This window comes from Pteropus medius, unplaced genomic scaffold (genome assembly GCF_902729225.1).
Source record: "Pteropus medius unplaced genomic scaffold, Ma_sr-lr_union100, whole genome shotgun sequence".
Classification (NCBI taxonomy): domain Eukaryota; kingdom Metazoa; phylum Chordata; class Mammalia; order Chiroptera; family Pteropodidae; genus Pteropus; species Pteropus medius.
The window spans coordinates 9,933,285-9,960,273 of record NW_024344240.1 but is presented as its reverse complement, the minus strand read 5'-3'; the positions used below and the strand labels follow the sequence as shown (position 1 = coordinate 9,960,273).

Below are 26,989 nucleotides of genomic sequence, written 5' to 3'. Positions count from 1 at the left end.
GTCAGCATATTCTTTCCCTAATGGCAAATCTATATGCAAATTAGATGATAATCAGAAATGATGAAAATAGATTGAGAGCTACACTATGTTAATGCTTGTTCTAATTGAGTTTGATGCAACTGTGCCTCTCAGTGGATATGCTTGTTGCGTAAACAAGACCACTTTACTCAGTAAATCAGGGCACTCTCTCCCACACAGGGTAGGAGATACGTGTTATTCCTCCACTTCCACTCTGGATTCCGTGTTTTCCTTCTATTCCCCAGTTTGTTCTTAGAAGTCACAGTGTTTCCACATTTGTGTCTCTGTTAATTGTATTCATTTTTCTCATCTGTAAAACTTCACAGTTTTGTTGCACAGATTTTTGACATTGTGTATTGTAATTGTGTATCACATAGCAGGTGATAATAAGCAATAGATCTGTAATGTGATCTAAGTATGGGTCAGGGAGCAGGAAGAATTCACAGGAAGACACAATACCCCAATATAATCCAGTAACCCAGGAAGGATCTGAAGGCAGCTATTTCGGAGGCCAGAAATTTTGGAACACAGTTTGAGGAGATTGTCAAGAATGTGGAAGACTTCAGTGAAGTCAAATCTTGTATGTGGTGCTACTTAGATTTTATTTCATCCAAACAGCAATGGGGAGCCATTGAAGGACTCAGACAATGGCATGATCAAGATTTTGTTTAAAAAAAAAACTGGTTGTCCTTCAGAGATTTAGAGGAGGAAAGACTTGAGATAAATGAGGTTTTCTTATAGTCGGGGGTGATGGGTAATGAGGATAAAAATAAAAATTGACATAGTTAAGACAGATAGGAGGAAAAGATAGAAACAATGTTAAAGTAGACTCTACAGGACTTTTCAACTAGATATATACAGCAGGTGAGGAATTGGGAGAAGGTTAAATATTTACATTCGATGATTATATGAGTCTGTTATTATGTCAAAATAAGAACCATGTTTGAAGGGAAATAGGAGCAACTTTGAAGGGAGAAAGATGGTTAAGTTTGTGTCCTGTTGAGTTTGAAGCTCCTGTGAGACAAGTCAATGGAAATACTAAGCAAAAAGTGTGTGTGTGTGTCTGTGTGTGTGTGTGTAGATTTTGAAACATAAAAGCAATTTAGGCTAGAAATAAAGATTTGTGAGAAAGCAGTATCTATATAATAACTGATACCATGGAAGCAAATAGAGAGGTACATAGAAAGGTACAAAGTATGAAAAATAGCAGAGCATGGGATAAAACTCTAGGTGAAGGAGTCTGAGAAGGAGCAGCCAGAACAATGAAGGGAAAACCAGGAGCATGAGATGTCATTAAATAACAAAAAAAGAGATTTTCGGGATGAAATGGTCAACAAAGAAAACTACTAGACATAATTAAACACAGTATGTAATAGAATGTTTTCAATATGTTTAGCAACATGAGTGGCCTTTGTCAGAGAACTCCTAGTGGAGTGATAAGAACGGAGGCTGGTTTGAAGCGAGTAGCAGTAAATAAGAGGTAAATAAGTAGAGACAGAGAGCTTGGCATATAACCTTCTCCTATTATTTGGCTTTTGCAAACTCACCAGCCTGATCTCTCATGTTCTATTTGAGCCCTACAATCCAGTCATTAAAGATACTTGCCATTTCTTAAACATACCAGACCATGTCTTGCCCTTTCTCACATACCTGCCTTTCAAGATTAAGCTACAACATTGCTCCTTTCATCAAGTTTAATTTGCACCCAACCCTGTGTCTCTCTAAGTAGACATGACACTTCTTCTCCCTTTGTGAATATGGTACCCATTGCATAGTCTATCCTGACTAATCCAGGATATGACTGACTGATTAAAACTTGCACCTCACTCTTGGAACCCCCAAATCCTAAAATGAATGTGATAAATTACAGAAATGGTCACAGGTTTCTTCTTGGATTCACATCCCTTTGCAAGGAGATTTTGGTGCTTTTGCTCACCAAGAGGTCAGAATCCATTTCTTCAATACTTGAATCAGATCTTGGCCATGTGATTTGTCTTTGGAAATGGGACACTAGCAAAGATGACACAAGTAAGGCATGAAAAGCTCATCACTGATGGCACTAAGAATAAAATCACTTTTGAACAAGCACAGTCTCATTGGCTACAGAAAGAACAATCACGTGAACAAGAAATCATCCAAGTTGATACTGGGCAATTGCCAGAAATGTGAGTGAAACCATCCTGGACCTCCTAGCCTCAGTTGAGCCAACCTAGACAGAAGAACTGACCAGTTAATCCATAAATCAATCATGACAAATAGAAACTCTGTATTGTTCTAAGTCTCTAAATTCTAGAGTAGTTTGGTACACAGCAAAAATTCACTGGTAGGGTGAACAAGAAACCCCAAAGAAATTTCATTTATTTTGCTAGATTGTCATTAATACTCAGAGAGTGTTAACAGAGCAGCCAGAAATAGTGAGTTTTGTCCCTCATGTTTACACTGTTAAAAGTCAGATTCTTCAATGGCACTTATTTGTTCAATATTTCCACAAGAATATCTTTTTTATCTACAGGTTGCAAAAGGAATGGGGAAAAATCTAAATAAATTCAGAGACTAAAGAGAGAAGGAAAAGACCAATGCTGAGTACACAACTACAAATGACACATTCATCTAAAGACTGAGAAGGCCAGTTTGTGCAGAGGCAGTAGCATTCAATAATAGGAGTTTATGAGGACAAAAATGCCAAGAGCTGGGCTAGAAGGAAAAAGAAGCTATAATTCAGAAAAGAAACTAAACTTAGGAAATGGGAACTCAGAAACAGAATCATGGATTTAAATGTGGAAGAAATTTCTCTTTATATAATAGCAAATGATGTTTAATTTATCTTTAACATGCACAGATATATAACAGATTTTGCCTTAAGAAGAATTTCTTTAAAATTTGTCAATATTCCAAATGATGAGATAATTATCACTTTGTAGATGTCAAGATGTTTCTGAATCAATAAATTTTATTTGGGAGTTTATCATTAGATTATTTCTAGTTTGGTTAATAATAATGAATACAAAGAATGCTATTCTTAACAGTTACTGGGCTGCTAAACTAAGAAAAAGAACATTTCGCTCTCTGTTTTTCAATGTACATTGGGTCTAAAATTCACTAAACCTTAAATAAACCACAATTTACAAAGATATCCTCAAACAATTGTACTTTTCTTGTGAATTTAAAGTAGAATTTGTCCTAAGACTTTTCAATTTGTTTTTGCCCAAGGGAATTAATGATATGTTTTGGACCAAAATGCATTATGATTTCAGAAGAGTTCTGAAATGCTTTTGCTTTAGAGAAAAATATGTGTTCTCCTTTGTATTGGCAGGAAAAAAAACTGCAATTCTGTGGTATATTTAGTCAAGTGAAAACTAGCGTCCTGAATATACAAACGCTATAACTACTTTATGTAAAGACCTGAAGTCCTTGGGAAAAGGCATAATATAAATAATTGATTGATATGTTTTACTGAAAAAACTGAAGCATTTAATGTTGTTATCATTCCTCTCAAGAAATAATGAACTCAACATAACTAAGAGTATTACCCAAATATCAAGCATTTATTGAGTACCTTATGGTATTTTATTTATTCAAAAAAGACTTAGTGAGAAATTACTATGTTCTAGATGCTGGTTCTAGATGCTGGAATACATGGTAAATAAGAGAAGTATGGCCACTTACCTGCACAGAATACAGTGGGAGAATTGGAAAGTAAAGAAGTAAAAAATATGAGAGAAAAACATTAATTTTTATGGTATCGTAATAAATTAAACAAACAGGGTACCATTATAATAAAAAAAAAAAGTGGAGAGGATTAACTTGACTTAGAGTGATTCCTAAAAAAAAATGACATTAAAGCTGAGACAAGACAGAAAAAAAATCACCAAGGGAAAAACAATGAGCAGCATGTGTGAAGGTACATGGTGTTGCAGGGTGACTGCTTACTGTGTTTGAAGAAATCAAAGAACAATGGATTAAATATAAAAAGCAAAGGAAAGTAAGACATAAGATGAATTTACATATGCATGGATCAAAAATCATGCTGGAACTTATAGCCAAAATAGGGAGTGTAACTTTTATTAAAATGAAATAATTGTGAAGCAAGAAAATAATGATTGCTTAAACAAGGGTAGATTCAGTAGAGAGGGAGAAAGTAAACAAATTTAGATTTTAGAGGCAAAATGGACAGGCTGTGCTGAAGTTTCATATGAAAAAGGAAGAACCCAAGCATGATGCCAAATAATGTGCACAAAATAATGGTACTATTTATTGAAAAGTTCAGAGATAAACAAAGGTGTCCTAGAGGAAGGGTTAAGTTTGGGGGAAGCGTTGAATTGTGTCATAAACTTTGAATGTGCTATATAGAAATACAAACAAGACCCTGATTCTCAAATATGCAACTGTGGATACCTCAACACACATACAGAAAGACAGAGACAGAGAATGAGAGAAATAGAAATAAATACTAAGCATAATTAAATGCCAAACTACACAGATTTAGAGAAAAGGGTAAAAATAAAAACTAGAATCATGGAAGATTTGAAGAGGAGTGGGAAATATGTAAAGAACACATAAGTATGAAAGTGGCCGAAGAAAGGAACTACTCTACATGGCAATCAATGAGTATAGAGCCCCAGAAGCACAGGACTGGGATAAAACACAGAGGAATGAAGCTCCTTTATTTAATGAAGAGCAGACTTTTTACACTACCGGTTTAGAAGCTTGAAGGATCCTTAGTAATATTTAACATGTGAAAATCAAAAATGACATGCACCTGCTAGGCATGTTAGATTGGTCATGAATGACTAGCACAGCACATAGAATGAACCAATTCAAAGAAGGAATCAAGAATTTAGTATTGAGTGATGAAAAGAGTTGTAGAAGGCCTTCTATATCAGGCTGGGTATCTCAGTTGAACACAAGAAGCTGTAAGGTCATTTTGTTGGAATGTAATGTGAATTCTAGTGCTTCAGGAAGAGGCTAAGATTGTTATAATTTAAATGGAATTTGAATAATTTAATTATATAAGTTAGATGGGAGCAAAAGAGTTGAGATATCTTCTCTTTAAAAGAATAACCAGTTTTTTAAACAGAGTGCTAAATGAATTGACAAACGGATATATTTGTGTAAAATGTAAGTTACCTCCTCAATATTCTTTAAAAATAAAGTTGCAGCACTAATTCTTTTGTTTAAAAGGTCCCCCTGGTCTCTTTCTTCACTCTTCTACACAAACATATCAATCATGACCTCCAACTTTCAATTTATCAACATGCATTGGTTTGAGTTAAAATGGAATAATTTAAAATCTCTTTATTCTCATTTATCTATAATAATTTATCTACAAAAGAGCACCATAATTTTCAATAGTCATATTTATTAGTTAACTTTTCCAAAATTTAGTTCTTACCCAAGTTCATCAAAGTTCCTAATTTTAACGTATTCATTGTGGGCAGAAGGTCATGGATGGCTGAATTGACATAAAGCTTCTTTTGGATCTATAGAATTTTTACAATTATTAATTCAATTTGAATGTGAAAGTTGAACAAACTCTGTTTCATGTTAATTTTTTTCTAAATTAAAATATTTGTTGTACAGATGACGGTAGACATGTGCATAAATATTTAAATATTTTCAAATGAATAATCTGTTGAAAGCAGCAATTGACTTCACTTAGAAATGTTCGTATGAGTTTTGTGTAAAGGTTGACAGGCCTTTTCAAGAAGATGAATTATTTTAGTTAAAACAAACAAAAAGGCCAAAATAATCTATCAACATCATAAGTTATTGTTGACCTTTCTTGTAGATATAACTTACAGATATAGCAAATTTTCAAAAACATTTCTGGAAATCTTTCTGATTCAGTTGTCATTCAGGAGACTGAAAAAAAAATTCCAGAATAAGAAACTGATTCTGCAAACATTATAATAATTCTACTAGATATAGTATTTTACGTAGTAGAAAAACATTTACTGGCACGGCTCACTAAATTTAGAAATTTATAATTTTCTATTTAAAAAGGTTATATTAAAACATAAGTTTGTCACAGAAGACTTTTCAAAAATAATTTATATTTATTAAATTACCCTAAAATACCCCAAAAATGCATTATAAACCCAGGGATAAAAATTCTCATTTTCCTGGAGCATATCATTTAAAAGGAAAATTATTAACATAATAATAGTAACAAAGGAGCATATTCCTAAATAAATAGATGGAGAGTTACATACACCCTGGTTTAAGCATTTCCCTTGGAAAAATAAATATCATAGCTCTTGGCACATGGTGGACTCTCATTGTGTATTTGTTGAACTGTCGAACTGATCAACAATTACATCATAAGAAGTGGGGCTCTTTTTAAAGTACTATTTAATGGTAGAAAAATGACTTTTAAAAAATCTAGAAAGAAAAATAACAGGTGGCAAATAAATTGAATTTGAACAGTAAAACAAGTTACAGAAAATCACCTTTCAGTAACTTTGATAGCTTTTGAAAAAGTACTCTAATTAAAAGTATATTTTTATGGTAAATACACTATAATTTATTTCAAATTTAAATTACTATGGTATATCTAAATGTGTAGGGAAAGTCTGCTAATTGAACTGGCACACAATTCTGAATATTCTATGACATTTAAAAAACCCAAATCTTATAAAATCCACTGCCAGACTGCAATGCTAAGAGGTTCAGTTTCAATGTATTATAAAATATTTGTTTTGTACGTGTTTGTGTGTGTGTGTGTGTGTCTGTGTGTGTGTGTATGACTGATTAGGAAAACAGAAGTATTTTGGCCAATGGAGCAGATGATTATTTTACTCATTATACACAATACACAGAGAGTCAATACATTCTCAATCTTGACTACTCCTAACCTACTCACCACTTACCTCACTGCTAAAAGCTCAACCACACAATTTCCCAAACAGCATCTGAAGCCACTATCTGACACTCCACCTGTAGCACCAAAGCCAGTCTCACCATTTATGATTATCTAGTGTTCTAGACATTGGGAGGCAGAACAATCCATCTACAGTATGAATTAAAGCTGATGCCATACAGAGATAGTATCCATTTTTGTTGATAAGTTTTAGTTTCAGTCAATGACCCAAAAAACTTTATAGCATATGATCTGCTCAAGGAATTTTAGGCTGGCTAAAACAACATGGCTAACTAATATTTAATTGATATCAATCGCAAACATTGTCCTGAGAGAATTTGTTAGTCATTTACTCCTTCTGTATACTCTCTTAATCTAATGTTCAAAATCCATTTCTACACATCTTTTAGGTCACAAAACTATCACCATATAACTATTTTTACTTGAAGAACGACTATTCTGTCCCCATATTCTATTAAACATATTCCATGCACCAACGCATGTAGAAAAAAGCATATGTATATATGCATATATATGTGTGTATATTTGTCTGCATATGTATGGATGCATATATGTATATATGTGCTTATATGTGCATGTGCATATATTACATATATATGTAATTTGCCCATCTCTGTGATAGGCGTATATGTGTGGTACATGGTATGTGTATACAATCTCATCTAAACCACAGAACACAGAAACAATTTTTGACTATTTTCTTAATTTACTCAAAAGTGATGACTAGTAGAGAAGTTGATCTATTTCATACAAAGATGCCTTCAGGAATTAGTGCTATATTTTCTCTTAATAGCACAATTTTGAAAAGAAAATATGCTACATATCATAATTCATCTTTTTCAATATATAAAATGCACTTGATGCCTATGTTTCTGCATATTCTTATGTAGTAATCTTTTAGTAAAAATAAAATATAAAATTTCTAAAAATTGCAGTGAAGTTGCTTTATTTAACATTGTAGTTCAATATGAATGTTAATAATCTAAAGTATGAGATCAAGCAATGTAACTCAAGGGCTTCTTATAAATATTTTTATTACTGACAAGAAACAAATTTATTAAAGTGGTTCACAGTTGAATGTATTTTTCTATCACAAAAAAGAATAAAACTCAAGTAAAAAAAGTTATATATTTATTGAGAAAACAAAATAATTCCTGAAGACAGGAGATTTGTTTACTTTGATGATCAAATCCTTGTCGGAAAAAAAAGGAACCAGCATAAACCAACAGGCCCATGTTATTAACTGCATCTTCTCTTGCTGAAATGTAGTATTTTAAACACAGGGTACACATATGTACATTTGATAGTATACAAAAATGTACTGTGTCATTGGAAATACATTGTTAAAAAGCGATAAGCAGCTATTAGGAAAAAAAAAGCATTTTGCATAGTTATGTACTCATCAAAATGAGTGGGAGGAAGCAAAATAGAGCTTTCTCATGTATGACGTAAAATTTCCATTTGAAAAATGGCAAGATTTACTCTGAAAGTTAATCGTTATGTCCGCATTTAAATACAAATAAGACAGTAATTCTTTTGTTTTTTCCAGATGGCAATAATGTTGATCTGCTTCTGTTTATTATGATTATGTTTACTTTTTAATTAAAATTATCAGGGTGACATTGGTTAATAAAATCAAATAGGTTTCAAGTGTACAATTCAATAATGTGTCATATGTATAATGCACTGTGTGTTCACCACTCGAAGTTAAATTTTCTTTCATCATCAAATATTTGACCCCTTTTACCTCTATCTACTTCCTCTATCCCCACTTCCCTTTGGGAAGCACTAATCCACTGTCATGTCCATGAGACTCTGTTTTTTGTCACATTCATTTGTTGCTTTCAGTTTTATATTCCTTATGTGAATGAAAGTATATGGCTCTCAACTTTTTCTGTCTGACTTATTGCACTTATCATGATAGTCTCAAGATCCATCCATATTGTCACAAATGGCTGTATTTCATCTCTTCTTATGGATAAGTAAAATTCCATTGTGTATATGTACCAAATCTTTATCCAATCATTTATCAAAGGACACTTCAGTTGTTTTCATGTCTTGGCCACCGTGACTAATGCTACATATATCGAGGTGCAGATATTGTTGCAGATAAATATTCTCAAGCTTTCTGGGTGAATATCCAGAAGTGGAATTGCTGGGTCATACACTAATTCTACACTTAATATTTTGAGGAACCTCCGCACTGTTTTCCATAGTTTCTGTACCAATTTGCATTCCTACCAACAGTATATGAGGGTTCTTTTCTCCCCACAACCTCTCAAAAACTTGTTATTACTTGTCTTGTTGACGACAGTCATTAAAACAGGTATATCTATTTATCCTGGTTTTGACTTGCCTTTCTCTAATAGCTGGTGAAGTGGAGCATCTTTTCGTATGTCTGTTGTTCTGAAAGAAACATCTGTTCAGGTCTTCTGCCCATTTCTTAATTTGATTGTTTTTTGATGGCTGAGTTGTGTGAGTTCTTTATATATTTTGGAAATTAGACCCTTATCAGAGGCATTGTTTGCAAATATATTCCCCAATTCAAATGGTTGCCTCTTTGCCTTCTTGATGGTTTCTTTTGCTGTGCAAGACTTTAAGTTTGATATAGTCCCATTCGTTTATTTTTGCATTTATTTCCCTTGCCTTTGAGGTCAGATTGATGAAATTCTCCCTAAATCCAAGATCCATGAGTTTAGTATATATGTAATGTATTGTCAGGCCTTATATTTTAGTCTTTGATCTATTTTGAGTTAATTTTGGTACATGGTAATACATAGCAGTCTAGTTTCATTCTTTTGCATGTGGCTTTCCAATTTTCCCAGCATCATTTATTGAAGAGGCTTTCCTTTATCCATTGTAATGTTTTTGGCTCCTTTGTTGAAAATTATTTGCCCACATATAGAGTTTAATTCTGGACTCTCTATTTATTCCATTGGTCTGTGTGTCTATTTTTCTGCCAATATCATGCTGTTTTGATTTTTGACAGTTTGCAGTATAAATTGATGTCAGGCAGAGTGATACCTCTGGCCTTATTCTTTTTCCTCAACTTGCTTTGGCTACTTGCTTTGGCTATTTGGGGTCTTTTGTGCTTCCATATAAATCTGATGATTTTTTCTTCTATTTACTTAAAGAATGCCATTGGAATTTTGATGTGGATTACATTAAATCTGTATAATGCTTTAGGTAATAAGGTCATTTTAACTATGTTGAATTTTCCAATCAATGAACACACAATAGCTTTCTATCTTATTTCTGTCTTCAACTTCTCTTGTAGTTTTCAGTGTATAGGTACTTCATATGCATTGTTAGGTTTATTCCTAGGTGTTTTATTCTTTTTGTTGCAATTGCAAAAGGAATTATCTTTCTACTTCTTTTTTCTGACACTTCATTATCAGAGTATAGGATCACTATGGATTTTTTAATGTTGATTTTGTATCTAGAAACTACTATATTTGCTTGTTTCTAGTAGTGTTCTTATGGAATCTTTAGGATATTCTATATAGAGAATCATGTCGTCTGCAAATAGTGATAGTTTGACTATTCATTTCCTATTTGGTGCATTTTATGTCTTTCTCTTGCCTGACTTGCTAAGACTTCCAATGTTATATTGAATAACAATGGTGATAGTGGACAGCCTTGCCTTGTTCCTGATCTTAAAAGGAAATCTTTTAGTTTTTCACCATTAAGTATAATGTTGGCTGAGGTTTTGTCATAGATGACCTTTATTATGTTAAGGTATTTTCCTTCTATACCAATTTAGTTAATTGTATTGATCATAAATGCATGCTATATCTTGTCCAAGGCTTTTTCTGCATCTATTAATATGTTCACATGATTCTTATGTTTTAATTTTTTTGTGTGATGTATCACATTAATCAATTTGCATATGTTGAAACATCCTTGTGCCTTTGGGATGAAGCACATTTGATCATGGTGTATAATCTTTTTACTATGTTGCTGTATTTGGTTCGCTAGTATCCTATTTAGGATTTTTGCATCTGTGTTCATGAGAGATATTGGTCTGTAGTTTTCTTTTTCTGTGTTATCTTTACTAGGTTTGAGTATCAGAGTAATACTGTCTGCATAAAATGAGTTGGGAAGTATTGCCTCCTCTTCGATTTTATGGAAGATTTTGGGGAGAATAGGTATTAAATCTTTTACGAAGGTTTGGTAGAATTCACTGATGAAGCCATCTGGTCCTGGACTTTTACTTTTTGGTAAGCTTTTGTTGCTTGTTTCAATTTCCACATTACTGATTAGCCAATTTAGATTTTCCAGTTCTTTTTGATTCAGTCTTGGAAGGTTGTATTTTTCTAAGTACTGGTCCATTTTTTCTAGGTTATTAAATTTGGTGTTGTCTATGTTTTCATAGTATTCTTGTATGATCCTTTGTATTTCTGATGTCAGTCATAATTTCCCCTCTTTCATCCCTGATTTTGTTTATTTGTGTCCTTTCTCTTTTTTCTTTAGTGAGTCTAGCCAGGGATTTGTCAATTTTATTAACCTTCTCAAAAACCCGGCTCTTTGTTGTATTGATTTTTTCTATTGTTTTTTTGTTTGTTTGTTTTCAATTTCATTTATTTCTGCTCTAATCATGATAATTTCTTTCTTTTTGCTGACTTTAGGCCTCATTTGTTCTTCCGTTTCTAGATGTTTAAGATGAAACATTAGGTTGTTTATTTGGGCTAATTCTTCTTTTTAGAAATAAGGCTGTAATGATATGAACTTTCCTCTTATGACAACTTTTGCTGTGTCCCAAAAGTTTTGATATGTTGTACTATCATTATCATTCGTTTCTATGTATCTCTTGATCTCTCTTTTTATTTCTTCTCTGACACAGTTATTCTTCAGTAGCATGTTGTTTAATCTCTATGTATTTGTAGTTCTTTCTATTTTCTTTTTACAGTTGATCTCTAGCTTCAAAGCATTATGATCAGAGAATATGGTTGGTATGATTTCAATCCTTGTATATTTGTTAAGGCAAGTTTTGTATACCAGCATGTGATCAATCCTTGAGACTGTTCCATGTGCACTAGAAAAGAATGTATAAGCAGCTGTTTTGGGATGAAAGACTCTGTAAATGTCAATTATGTTCAATTAGTCTAATGTGTCATTTAAGGACGGAATTTCCTTATTGATTTTCTGTTTGGATGATTCCTCCATATCCTACAGTGGAGTATTTAGGCCCCCTACTACGATAGTGCTTTGGTCTGTTTCTCCCTTTTGTTCTGTTAGTAATTGTTTTATAAATTTTGGGGGCTTCCTGATTGGGAGCATAGATATTAATACATGTTATGTCTTCTTGTTGCATGATTCCTTTATCATTATGAAGTGTCCCTCAGTATCTTTCTTTATATTTTTTATTTTGAAGTCTATTTTGTTCAATAGTAGTACTGGTACTCCCGCTTTTCTCTGAATGTCATTTGCTTGAAATAACATTTTCCACCCTTTCACTTTGAGTCTATATTTGTCTTTGGAGCTGAGATATGTCTCCTGGAGGCAGTGTATGGTTGGGTTTTTCTTTTTCTTTTTTCTTTTTTCTTTTTTTTTTTGATCCATTCTGCAGCTCTGTGCCTTTTTATTGGTGAATTCAGTCCATTTCCATTTTGGGTGATTATTGAAATATGAGGTCTTTTTATAGCCATTTTATCTTTCGCTTTCTGGTAGCTCGATGTTTCCATTGCCTCCTTGTCTTTGTGTTTCTGTTTTTTTTTTTTTTTTTATTTTGGTTTTGGCTTTTTGTGAGTTTTCCCTCTGGTTCTTCCTGTTTTATACTATGTACTTCAGTTCTGAATCTTCTATGTGTGGTTACCATTATGAATATGTAAAAGATAGTTATATATACAGTCATTTATTTTCATCTGTGCATATTTTATCTCCATTCTCCTTTACGAATCTGGATCTTTGAATCCTCCCCTTTTCAGTCACTGTTGTCTCATTTTGTCCCTATGTATGCTGAACGTTCATTACTATCTTGCGATAGCTATTCTCTTCTCATTAAGCTTATAATGCCCTGTGCCTAGTAAGGGTTGCACTCCTTTGTTTCTATTTGCCTGATAGTCACCTTACTCCTAATTATGCATTTTTTTTGTCATTTTTTTTTTTTTAGGTGAACTGACCCCTTTCAGTATTTCCTGTAGTGCAGGCCTCGTAGTAGAAAATTTCCTCAATTTTTGTATGTCCGCAAAGGTCTTTATTTCTCCTTCATATCTAAAGGAGAGCTTAGCTGGATACATTATTCTTGGCTGGTAATTCCTTTCATTTTATCAGTTTAAATATTTGATTCCATTCCTTTCTGCCTTGTAAGATTTGCACTGAGAAGTCCGATGGTAATCTATAGGGTTTCCTTTATAAATTACTGCTTTCTTCTCCCTGGCTTCCCTGAGAATTCTCTTCATCATTGATTTTTGATAATTTTAATACAATGTGTCTTGATGAAGGGCTTTTAGGGTTGAGATAATTGAATGTTCTGTTCACTTCTTGAATTTCAGGTTCCAGCTCATTCCTTAGATTTGGGAAATCCTTGTCAACTATTTCTCCAAAAATGCTTTCTAGTCCCTGCTCCTTTTCTTTGCCTTCGATAATGTTCATTATTCTTATGTTTCCTCTCCTGATAGTATCAGCTAGTTCTTATATTTCTCTTTCATTATTTTTCATCCTTTGGTTTCCCTCTTCTTCCTTCTGATTTATTTCTAGATTTCTGTCTTCGATATCACTGATCCTTTCCTCTATTTGGCCGATTCTATTTCTCAAGCTTGCTATTTCATTTTTCAACTCTTGCAGTGTGTTTTTTTTTATCTCCTGAAGATCTATTCTGTTCTTTTTGAGGGTTTCAAGCTCCTTGCTCTGCTCAGCTAGTTGTTTTTTTCTTGAAATTGTTGATATGACTCATTTACAAACTCACTGAATTTTTTTCAGAAGTACCATCCTGAATTCTCTGTCATTTAAGTTGCATATGTCTGTAAGCTTATGTCTGTAAGCTTATTATCTGGAAATTTTTCTCTTTCTTTCTGAAATGGCTTGTCATCTTGGTTGTTCGTGGTGTTTTATGGACTATTTCTCCACTTGGACATTAATGGAAATGTATTCTGCTTTTTTTTCAGAAAGATTTATTATATAAAGGTCTCTCTTTAGCCTGTTGCAAAGAAGGAGCTTTTCTTTTGGTTTCAAGTAGGTAGTGTCTAAGCCTCTTGGATCCCTGCTTTATATAAAGCCTTAATAATGCTTTTTTCATTTCTGGTAGATATTTAATCATGCTTGCTACCCTCAATGTTAGCAACAGTTTCAATAGCATTTGCTCAGATTTTCCTGGGGCTCCATGGTGATCAGTCTCGGAAGGTATTGTGGGAGGGTCCCTCTGGTTGGGGGTTGAGGACTGTGGCTCAGCCTTGGTTTTGCAACGGTGGCCAGTAAAAATCGCCTGATTTTTTTTGCCATCCCACTTCTCTGCTTTCTGCCCTGATGACTGGGTTCTGCCACTGGCTACGTGGAACTCATGACTCTCCCAAGCAGAGCTGTTCACAGAATTCTCCACACCTTCTTCCCTCCCCCTCTTCCTATATGGAGCTCCAGAAGCTTCTTTATTTCTCTCAGTCCACTGCCCAACACCCAAGGTTCCGACCTGTGGTGGTTGTTATACGCAGATCCCGTGCTCAGACATGCTAGTGTGCAGTTTGGGTGTTTTTTGTTCAGTTTTAGATGTTCAGCATATTATTGTTTCAAGGGGAGAGATCAGGGGACATCTCTCACTCTGCCATGTTTCTCCAAATCCATGGTTCTATTATTAACCCTCTTTTACAGAGAGGGTATAAGGCATGGAGAGTCCAAGTAAGTTGCCTGAAGTCACACAGCTGGTATTCATATCCTAAGTATTCATATCCTAAGTAGGTGCTAAAAAGAGCCAACTTGAGGAGCTGCTCCGCAGACCAGCCCATGCGCAAATCCTGAGCAGGTGAGGGAGCTGAGCATCTCCCTCCTTCCTGCAGGGGATGAAGTCCTGCCTTTTCTGCATCTATTGATATGACCATATGTTGTTTATCCTTTATTTTGTTTACATGGTGTATCACCTTAATCGATTGGTATATGTTAAATCATCCCTATGCTCCTGGAATGAAGCCCACTTGAACATAGTCTATAATCTTTTTAATATGTTGTTATATTTGACTTAGTACTATTTTATTTAGAATTTTTACAGTGTGTTCACGAGAGATATCAGTCTATGTTTTTTGGGTGTGTGTGTGTGTGTTATTATTACCAGGTTTTGATATCAGGGTTGTTGGCCTCATTAAATGAGTTAGGATGTGTTGCCTCTTCAATATTTTGGAAAAGTTTGAGTAGAATGGGTATTAAATCTATAAATGTTTGCTAGAATTCACTGGTAAAGTTATCTGGTTCTGAACTTTTATTTTTGGAGAGGTTTTTGATGACTTCTAATTTTCATTGTTGATTACTCTATTTTGATTTTCTAGTTCTTCGTGATTTAGTCTAGGAAGATTATATATTTCTAAGAACTTATCTATTTCTTATAGGTTATTAAATTTGGTGTCATATAATTTTCCATACTATTCTTGTATAATCCTTGTATTTTTTTGGTATCTGTCATAATTTCTCCTCTTTTATTTCTGATTTAGTTTATTTGTGTCCTTTCTCTTTTTTCTTAGTCAGTCCAGCCAAGGGTTTGTCAATTTTGTTGAATTCGTTTTTTCCATTGCCTTTTTATTCTCAATTTCATTTAATTATGCGCTAATTTTTATTATTTCCTTCCTTCTGCTGACTTTGGGCTTCATTTGTTCTTCTTTTTCTAGTTTTTAAAGATGTAGTGTTAAGCTATTTATTTGGGCTTGTTCTTGTTTCCTGATATAGGCCTGTAATGATATGACTTTCCTATTAAAACCATTTGCTGTGTCCCAAAGTTTTGATATATTGTGCTTTCGTTCTCATTTGTTTTTTATGTATCTCTTCATTTCTCCTGGCATGTTGTTTAATCTCCACACATTTGTGGTTCTTCTTACTTTCTTTTTACAGTCAATCTCCAGATTTAAAGCATTATGGTCAAAGAATATGCTTCCTATGATTTCAATCTTCTCAAATTCGTTGAGGTTAGTTTTGTGTCCCAGCATGTGGTCTATCTTTGAGAATGTTACATGTGCACTAGAGAAGAATGCATAATCTGATGTTTTGAGCTAAGGCTCTGTAAATGTTGATTATGTCCGATTGGCCTAACCTGTCATTTAAAGATGGTATTTCTTTATTAATGTTCTGTTTGGATGACCTATCCATAGCTGATAGTGGAATATTTAGATCTTCTACTATAATTGTATTTTTGTCAGTTTCTCTCATTAGTTCTGTTAGTAGTTGCTTTATATATTTGGTGATCCCTAAATGGGAGCATAAATATTAATCAATTATGTTTTTTTGGTTATGTCTTTTTAATATTATGAAATGTCTACATTTGTTTCTCATTAGTTTTTTTATGTTGAAGTCTATTTCATCAGATGTAAATATGGCTATGCCAGTTTTTCTCTGGATGTCATTTGCTTAGAAGTCATTGTCTACCCTTTCACTTTGAGTCATTTTTGCCTGTAGAGTTGAGATGTGTCTCTTGAAGGCAGGATATAATTGTTTTTTGTTTTTTGATCCAATCTGCTTACTCTATACCTTTTTATTTAGAATGCAGTTCAATTACATTTAGGGTGATTATTTAAACATGAAGTTTTTTATAGCAATTTTATCTATTATATTCCAGTAGCTCGATGTCTCTATTCTTTCTTGTCCTTGTGTATCTCTCTGTTACTTTAATTCGATGGAACTTTATGTTTTCTTCCCCTGTTCCCTCTTGTTTTCTGTTATGTGTCTCATAACGGGATTTTTAAATTTAAGTAAAGGAAAGTTATAATATACAGTAGTCCTTTCTTCTGTGTATGCCTTATCTCCATTTTCCTTTGCAGATTCAGCTCTTTACTCCATACATCTTTTTGTTTTTGTTATCTCAAATTATCACTATTTAGGCTGTACATTCATTTCTAGATTGCACTAGCTGTTGTCTTCTTTTTTTAAAGGTTTTTTTTTTTTTTTTTTTACCTTTAACCACTATACAATATTTAAGCTTATAATACCCTGATCTTAATAACCCCTGGCTAGACTCACTAAAGAAAAAAGAGAAAGGATACAAATAAAAAAAAATCAGACATGAAAGAGGAGAAATGACGAACACCACAGAAATACAAAGGGTCATACCATAATATTATGAAAACGTATATAACACCAAATAACCTAGAAGAAATGGACTAGTACTTACAGAGATACAACCTTCCTTGATGATATCAAGAAGAACTGGAAAACTTAAAGAGATTGATCAGCAGTATTAAAATGGAAACAATAATCAAAAACCTTCCAAAAAGTAAAAGTCCAGGACCAGATAGTTTCACCAGTGAATTCTACCAAACATTCAAAGAAGATTTAACATCTATTCTCTTCAAATTCTTCCAAAAATTCAAAGAAGAGGCAATTATGCTGTGAGGCTAATATTACCCTGATACCAAAATCTTATAAAGAAAACACACATACACCAAAAAATACACAGTTCAATATCTCTCATGAACACAGATGCGAAAATACTGAATAAGATACTGGCGAACCTAATACAGCAACATATTAAAAAGATTATACATCATGATCAAGTTAGCTTCATCCCAGGGTCACAAGGATAGTTCAACATATGCAAATTGATTAATGTAATACACCAAATGAACAAATTAAAAAATAAGAATCATGCGATTGTATCAATAGATACAGAAAAAGCCTTGGACAAGATACAGCATTTTTTTTATTATCAAAATACTTAACAATATAGGTAGAAAGAAAATAGCTTAACATAATAAAGGCCATATATGACAAACCATCAGCCAACATTATACTTAATGGTGAAAAATTAAAAACCTTCCTTCTAAGATCAGGAACAAGACAAAGCTGTCCACTATCACCACTGTTATTCAGTATAACTTTAGAGGACCTACTGAGTGCAATCAGGAAAGAAAAAGATATAAAAGGCATCCAAATAGAAAATGAAGATGTCAAACTATTTGCAGGTGACATGATTCTCTATAAAGAAAACCCTAAAGACTCCACAAGAAACAATAAGCAAATACAGTAAAGTTTCTAGCTACAAAATCAATGTTCAAAAACCCATAGCATTTCTACACTCTAATAACGAAGTGTCAGAAAAGAAAAAGTGGAAAAAATAATTCCTTTTGCAATTGTAACAAAAAGAATAAAATACCTAGGAATAAATCTAACAAAACATGTGAAGGATCTATATAATGAAAACTATAAGACCCTATTAAAAGAAATCGAAGAAGATACAAAGAAATGGAAAGGTATTCCGTGTTCTTGGATTGGAAGAATCAACATAGTTTAAATGACATTATTACCTAAAACATTATACAGATTTAATGCACTCCCCATCAAAATCCCATCTGCATTTTTTTAATGAAATAGAACAAAAAATCATTGGATTTATATAGAAGCACAAAAGACCCCAAATTGCCAAAGTCATCCTGAGGGGGGGGGAAAAAAAAAAAAAAGGCTGGAGGCATCACTCTGTCTCATTTCAAATTATACTACAAAGCGACAGTAATCAAAACAGCATGGCATTGGCAGCAAAACAGACACATGGACCAGTAGAACAGAATTAAGAGTTCAGAAGTAAATCCATATTTCCACATACAGTGGAAAAAGGAAAGCCTCTTCGATAAATGCTGCTGAGAAAATTAGAAAGCCACCTGCAAAAGAATGAAACTAGACTGTTGTCTATCACCACACACCAAAATTAACTCAAAATGGATTAAGGATCTGAATGTAAGACCTAAAATGATAAAATGCGTAGAAGAATACATAGGAACTAAACTCAAGAACCTTGGACTTGAGTTTTTTTATGAATTTGAACTCAAAGGCAAAGGAAGTAAAATCAAAAATAAATGAATGGGACTACATCAAACTAAAAAGCTTCTGCACAACAGAAGTAACCGTCAACAAGGTAAAGAAACAACCACCCAAATGGGAAAATATATTTGCAAGCAATGCCTCCGATAAGGGCCTAATACCAAAATATACAAAAAACTCATACAACTCAATAATCACAAAAACAACAAAAAAAAATGATCCAATCAAAAAAACTTCAGAAGACTTGAACAGACATCTCTCCCAAGAAGACATACAGATGGCCAACAAACGTGAAAGGATGTTCAACATCGCTAGCTATTAGGGAAATGAAAATCAAAACCACAATGAGATACCATCTCACAACTGTTAGAAGAGCTGTTATCAACAGGACAAGTAATAACAAATGTTGGAGAAGATGTGGAGAAAAAGGAACCCTCATACACTGCTGGTGGGACTTCAAATTGGTACAGCCACTACGGAAAACAGTATGGAGTTTCCTCATAATTCTAAGGATCGATCTACCATATGTCTAGTAATCTCTCTATTGGGTATTTACCCCAAAGACTTGAAAACATATATCTGAAATGATATTTGCACACTGATATTCATAGTAGCATTATTCACGGTGACCAGGACATGGAAGCAACCGAAGTGTCCTATAATAAACGATTAGATAAAGAAGGTGTGGTACATATATACAATACAATATTAGTTAGCCATAAGAAGAGATGAAATACTGCCATTTGCAACAACATGGATGGACTCAAAGGTAACTATGATAAGCTAAATAAACCAGACAGAAAAAGTTGAAAACCGCATGATATCACTTATATGTGGGATATAAACCTAAAAGCAACCAACAAACAGGAGAAACAAACAGAGTCATTGACATGGACAATAGTCCAGTAGTTACCAGCAGGGAGATGGGAAGGGGGGAGTTGAAGGGATAAAAGGGGTCAAATATGTGGTGACAGAAAGAAATCTAACTATGTGAGGTGAACACACAATGCAATATATATATATATATATGCCTCATCGTTAAATTTTACCTCTGAAACTTACTGGATTTCATTAACCAATATTAGCATGATAAAATGAATTAATTAATTAATTAAGTTGAATAAATAATAAAATAATAAATCAAATGGCAAAAACTGAAGACAAAGAGAGGATCTTAAAAGTATCAAGAAAAAAAGCAGTTAGTTATCTATAAGGGAGCTCTCATAGGACTGTCAGCTGATTTCTCAGCAGATACTTTTTAGGCCAGAAGGAATTGGCATGAAGCATTCAAAGTAATGAAAAGCAAGGACCTACAACAAAGATTACTATACCTGGCAAAACTATTACTTAAATCAAAGGACAAATAAAGATCTTTCCAGACAAGAAAAAGTTGAGTTCTTTACCACCAAATAAGTATTACAAGAGATGTTAAAGAAACTTCTTTAAGAAGAAAAAAAAAGCTATTAATAATAAAATGGCAATAACTATGCAGTAATCTATCAATTATTTTCATATACATGAATTAAATGTTCCAATCAAAAGACATAGAGTATAAGAAAATAAAATTACATATGCTATCTAAAATAGACTCACTTCAGATCAAAATACACACAGACTGAAAGTAAAGGGATAGGAAAAAAAAACATTCATGAAAACAGAAACAAAAACAAACAAAAAAAGCAGTGGTAACAATATTTATACCAGATAAAATGGACTTTAAAACAAAAGCTATATAACAACAGACGGAGAAGGACTCTGTAATCCCATTTCTAGATATTTTTCTGAAGAAACTCAAAACACTACTTTGCAAGAACATGCATATCCATTTGTTCATCGCAGCATTATTTACAATAGCCAAGATATGGAGGCAACCTGGGTGTCCATAAGTGGATGAATGGATAAAGAAGAGGTGGTGCATATGTACAATGGGATGTTACTCAACCACCGAAGCACCATGGATGGACCTAGAAGTATTGTGTTGATGGAGTAAGTCATATAGAGAAAGACAAATGTCATACAATTTCACTTTTATGTGGAATCTAGAGAACAGGATAAATGAACAAACAAAACAGAAACAAGCTCATACATACCGAGAGCATTTTGATGGTTGCCAGATGTGGGGGAGATGGGTGAAGAGGGGAGGGAATTAAGAGGTACAAATTAATAGTTACAAAATAATCATGGAGATGTAGGGTATAGTAGTGTGAAAATAGTAGTGTAATAACTTTGTATGGTGTCAGATAAGTGCTGGATTTATTGGGTGATAACTTTTTAAGTTATGTAACTGTCTAATCACAGTGTTGCACATCTAAAACTAATATAATATTGTATGTCCATGATAATTTAAAAAATATAGTAAAAATTTAAAAATAAATAAATAAATATTGTTATAATTCTAATATTATTCAGCCCTCAGGACTATCAGTTAATAGATTTTTCTTCTCTTTATATCAAAATATTCTTAAAGGACATTTAATAGAGGAGCTATCTTAAATTTAAATGTTCTTAAAGTAATTAGAGGAAAAAGGTAAGTATACTATTAATTTTTTATTGCTAGGTAACAAATTACCATAAATTTAGTTGCTTATATTAGCACTCATTTATTATGTGTTTCCATGGATTAGTAGTCCAGGCACACCTCTTTTGGATCTTCTGCTAAGGTCTCACCAGACTGAGGTATCAGCTGGGTTGAGTTCTCATCTGGAGCTCTGGGTCCTCTTTCAAACTCATTCAAGTTATGGGCAGAATTCACTTCCTCACAGCTGGAGGACTGAGGCCCTCAGCTGCTAAAAGCCACCTCTGTCCACAGACAGTTCAAGCATGACTGTTTTTCTCCTTTCACACCAGTGGAAGAGCATGTCTGCTGCCCAGAGTCACTTTTAAAGATCTTGGCTGATATGTCATGCCCACTTAGGATAACATCTCTTTTGATTTAATAAAAGTCAAGTGATTAGGGACCTTAATTAAATATGAAAAATCCCATTATTTTTGTCATATACTGTAAATCACACACAAAAAAAGTGATACCTTATCATACACATAGATAGCACCCATACTCCAGAGAAGGGTCATTTTTTGTGTCATTGGAGGTAATATTAGAATTCCTCTTGTCACCTTGAGTTTTGGAGTTAGTAGTTGAGGCAGCTTGGTTGGATTTATTAATATATCCAATCAAAATATCACTATCATTATTACATAGTTAAAAAGTTTTAAACATTAAAAAATAATGTATCATTTAAGAATATATAAGACCTTTACTTAAAATAAAAATAAATATTGAAAATTAAAAATTATAATTTCAGTATAGTAGTTACCTTGGTAGTGAGAAAAGGAGATAAGATTAGGTTTATTATCAGTTTATTTTTTAACTGGGATGATAATTACAGTGTGCTCATTATTAGACATTTTAAGAGGCCTTAAATATTTCATAATAAATATATAAATAGTTTTAAACACTTCTTTATATACCTGTCTCTGTTTTCAAAGTGATGAGGCAAAGCTTTTGCCTTCAACATTCTCAAAACTAACAAGAGTATCAGAGAAATAACAAATTATGAATTTCTCAGAAATTTTTGTGTTAAAGTGTTAAGAGATAAGTCAGGTCCAAAACAAATCTTTGAATGAAAGAATCAAGGAAAGTTTCCCAGAGGAGAGAAGGTAGAGTTTGGAGCACAGATGCGAATTGTCTAAAGAAGTAAAAGAGAAGATGCCAGGAGACGGTCCCAGAGGTGCTGCAGGGAATGTCACACAGTTGTGGATGTCTACCATTGTCAGAGGACATTAAAGATGTGCAATTAGAAGGGTCCAGTTAGAATATGATAAAGCTAGAAGCAAATAGAGGGAAATTCTGAATAATTTGTATGACCTGCTACACATTTCCTTTTTATCTTTAAATCCCTGGAGATACATTAGAACTCTTTAGCAAAAGGAATAATGGCATTTACAAATATCGACTCGATAATAAAATGAAAAATGTTATTGTTTTTGTTGTTTTATTTTGTTTTGTCTTTTTTGTTTAGATTGGAGAGATATGGAGGAAGATGATGAAAGGAAGCTGGAGTAAAAGTATGTGGGATATTTTCTATTTGTCTCAGGGGTCTAATCCTTGCCCTCTTCCACCCAGCCCTGTCCTGACTTGTAGAAACTAAAACTGGTTTCTTTCTCCAACTTCCAGTTGGCTTCAGCCAGTGGAGAACAACAGCAAAATATTGAAGAGAGGAAGGAAAATGAAATCGAGATATCTACTCCCTGGTTTCCTTCCTAAGATTTCAGAGGGCTAACTGCCTCCATCTAAAGATCACAGTTCCTGTCAAGCATCTCTCTACACATAACTCTGAGCAAACTCTGTATCTATGTTTGATATTTGCTCCCTCCACTTGTCCCTTCAGTAGTAATAAAATCTTAAAGGCATGGGATACTATGTTTTTTCTTGTGTTTTTCTACACTATGTCCAAACCTTTGTAATAGTCCCTAACTAAATTCTCTTCACAGTGTCCAACTTTTTTGTGTCATTGTTTCTGGTCAGACAATGTCTGACATAGGAGGTCACTGAGATAATATAAGGGAGACTTGACAAGAACCTAAATTAAGTCTGTAAGCAATGAGAAGAAGGATCTAAAGATTTAGAGGTAAAATCAACCATATTTGATAAGCAAATGAATATAGGGGTATAAATAAATAACAAAAGTTTCTTCCACGTTTCAGATCTGAACTACCGGGAGCGTGGCATCACCATTTGGCAAGAAGGAAAATATGGTAAGAGGAATATGAAGTTGTTGAGTCAGGTGGGTCACTAGTTCGGTTTGGGAGAGACTATAATTGAGGTGCTTACAAGCAGCAAAGTGTAAATCCGGGGGTTGGGTCTCCTTTGGGCTAAAAACTAAAATAAGGAAATTCTTTCTAGAGAAAAGTACACACATGCACATACTTTTATTCATACTTATATTTATATCTGTGTATGTATGTGTTTCTGTGTGCACGTGCATACACATGTGAAAGGAATTAAGAGGTTTAGAGAAGGGTCAGGAGGTTGGACTCTTAACAGAGAATCCCTGGGGAAGCCTGAGAGAAGTAAATCCAAAACATAGCTCATCAATCTGACAGTTTGGCCAAAAGCATTCCCAATCTTTCAAACCTCTTTAAGTTAAATAAATGCTCATTAAATTTAAAAGCAGTAAAATTTTAATTTACCCATTTCTTGAAATTAGATGACATTAAAAGATAATATTTGGTTCTATGTATTTGGGCATTTTAAGTTGCAAAAGATTAACAAGAGGTACCAAAAATAGGGCAAGTAAAATATATAAACACTCTATCGGTCTCTTTCAATTAACTTCAAAGTTAGAATTTCATTCTTCAAGTATAATGCTTTTCTCTTAAGTACCACAGTTTCTTGGGTCTATTGATGCCACTGGAAACAGCATTACCAAAACAATCCTGAATTTTCCATCTAGTTTTCATATGTGCTAAATAGTGGTCAAGAAGCTTAAAAAAATATAATTTTTAAAAGGTAATAATTTCTGAATTAGTGAATGTTGAATAGAAACATACCAAATATTAGCAAGACAATGTTCTCTGAGGTTGGAACTTTGCTTTAAGTTTGATATTTAATGTTTAAATTTTCTGCCTTTTATGAGATATGTATACAACTATGTGTTAATTTTATAATGAAACCAGTACGCTTATTTTAAAACATAAATTATGCATGGGTTTAAGAAATATCTGCTAGATCTCCTGATAATAGAAAGAGAAAAGAAAGTCAAAGGAATCTGAAATTGTCCTCTTTCCTTCTGACTCTAGTAGGAAACACACACACATACACACACACACACACACACAAACATGCATACAGTGAGAAGTTTTCTATTCCAGTCTTATTCAAATACAAAGATTTCCAAATGGTAATGAAAGGTCTTTTGAAGAAAATTCCACCATTTTGAAATTCATTGCCTTTTTTTTGATTGCCAAGTTTCAGCTCCCTGTTGAGTCATTGTGCAATGAAAATGGTCTTCTAAGCTCCCAGGTGCTGCCTCTCTTTAGAAAGCTGCCAGTCACTGGACACTCTATATGGCAGCAGCAGAACTTAAGCTAAAGGGTAAAAACATTAGCAATTTCCAGCGCAGAGAATGGGCCAGAAATAGGAAACACTAACAAAGTAAAGTCAGAAAGGTGAGGCCTTACGATTTGAAACTCAGTAGGTGTTGGCATTCAGGACAGAGTCCATTTCCATGGACTTCAATAAACTAAATAGTAAATTAAAAATTAAATAACATCCTGCCTGATGGGTCGACTTAGCAGAATCAGGATGGAATTGCAATCTAAGAACCAGATACTCTAAAATTGTGACTATATTCCTGTGAAAAACCATATCTGCTTTTAATGATAAGGGCACAGTAGTCTCCAACTACCAGCCAACTGTTGTTATTTAAGTTCCCCTTTCTCAGCGCACTGTGAAGTGAGTTCTCAACTACAGTGCCTGAGAATGTACATTCTGGTGTGAAGGCATCCCATGAAAAGTCAGTGCCTAGGCCTCTCATGGAGAAGAGCAAGACTCTGCAGAAAGGTAAATTAAAAATCAAAATGTTGCTCCATGTGGGAACTGATCATTCATAAAGAATGTCAGTACTTTGGTGGTTAAAAGTTGGTGCTCTGGTCTCATACAGGCTCACATTTGATTTCCAGATCCAAATCTACCATCTTAGCTTGCACAGTGAAGAAAATAATAATAATGCTGTTAAAAATTATGACAGATACCTCAAACTGAGCAGAGATGGGGAAGGCCTGTGGGAGGAGTTAGGGCCTGCAGAAGGATCTCCTATACTCTGTGTCATTGGGAGAATTCTATGTTTACCTTCAGGAAGAACTCTATGTTTGCTACCGAGCTCTATGGCTATAACGGCCCCTCTGCTTAACTTCCTCTTCCCCTCTGTAAAAGGGGATTTTTCCTTCTTCCTGGCTCTCTTCCTCCCAGTTGTAACTTTCTTTTTTCCTGAATAAATGCTTTCTGGTGATGGAATACCTAGTTGACTTTTGTTTCTAAGGTCAACAATGCCTTTTCCTATTCTATTGTCATGAGAATTAACATAGTACAGTATGGTCCTTAATAAGTGCCAGAAAATTGTTATTCGCTCTTATTAAAAGAATAGTTAAGGCTCTGAGATTCTAGCTTTCTTTTACACAGGTGAAAGCTCTGATATCCTTTGTATATTTGGGGAAATATTTTTAGACTTGGGTAGACAATCTGGAGCATATGATCTGTAATATAGATCTTCAAAAATTTTGACTTCAAAAATATAGACTTCACAAATTTTGCTGTGAAAACCTACTGTATTTTTAAGAGAACACCTGAAAATGTAGTTTTTGAACACAATGAGGATATTACCAAAAAAAAAATTGGATAAATTTGTTATTGAACTAAAAGTAACAGCTGAAGACATGTGGCTTGAAGCCATATTTTTGAGAGCTAACCTGAAGGAATTTTCTATATATTTTGAGGATTTCACAAATGCCTTTAATCCTGGAAACCAGGGAGTATTGAAAACTCTAAACATATAAGATAAAAAAATAAAGCATTTTCCTAATTTGCTATATAAAACACTATAGTATATTCCCAGAGTGGTTTTAGGGAATATATTGCAAATATTTTCCCTTAATGTCTTTCCTGTTACTGACTGTTTTCTTGGAATTCTGGATATTACAAAAACCTAATTCATAGAGTAACCATGACATTTGCATATTTCCAGCTGAGACTTTCTTACAACTCAAACACTTAGAGAAACAAAAATAGTTTCTTCTGACAAATAAGTTATATTTGTGTGCTTCCTCAGGACACTACATTGTCATTTTCATGAGCTTCTAAATAAATGAAAATTAGATTGTTAAATAGCAGTATAGTTTACCATTTAAGAGTTTAGCAAAAGATTGATACTTGAATCATACTTTTTATGATATTGCTAATATATTATAAAATGAACGAAATGTACTTTCTATCTTGCTAATTTTTGCATTTAAAAATTAGTAGGAATATACATCAAGTATATCTGTGTTCAAATGGATTTTATAAATATTACCCTCAAATTTTTTCTGCTTCCATGTGTGAGCAATATTACAAATTTCCACACATTATAAAGTTGCTAGTAACCTATAGGT

The 26,989-nt window shown here is 33.5% G+C and overlaps 1 protein-coding gene across 1 annotated transcript in view; it reads right to left on the bottom strand.

Annotated features, from left to right (window-relative positions):
• Positions 1 to 26,989, bottom strand: part of PXDNL (peroxidasin like) — a 477,154-nt gene that overhangs the window by 245,579 nt on the left and 204,586 nt on the right. The window contains 1 exon segment of the mRNA XM_039869313.1: positions 5,818 to 5,880. Coding sequence (XP_039725247.1) covers positions 5,818 to 5,880 — 63 coding nt within the window.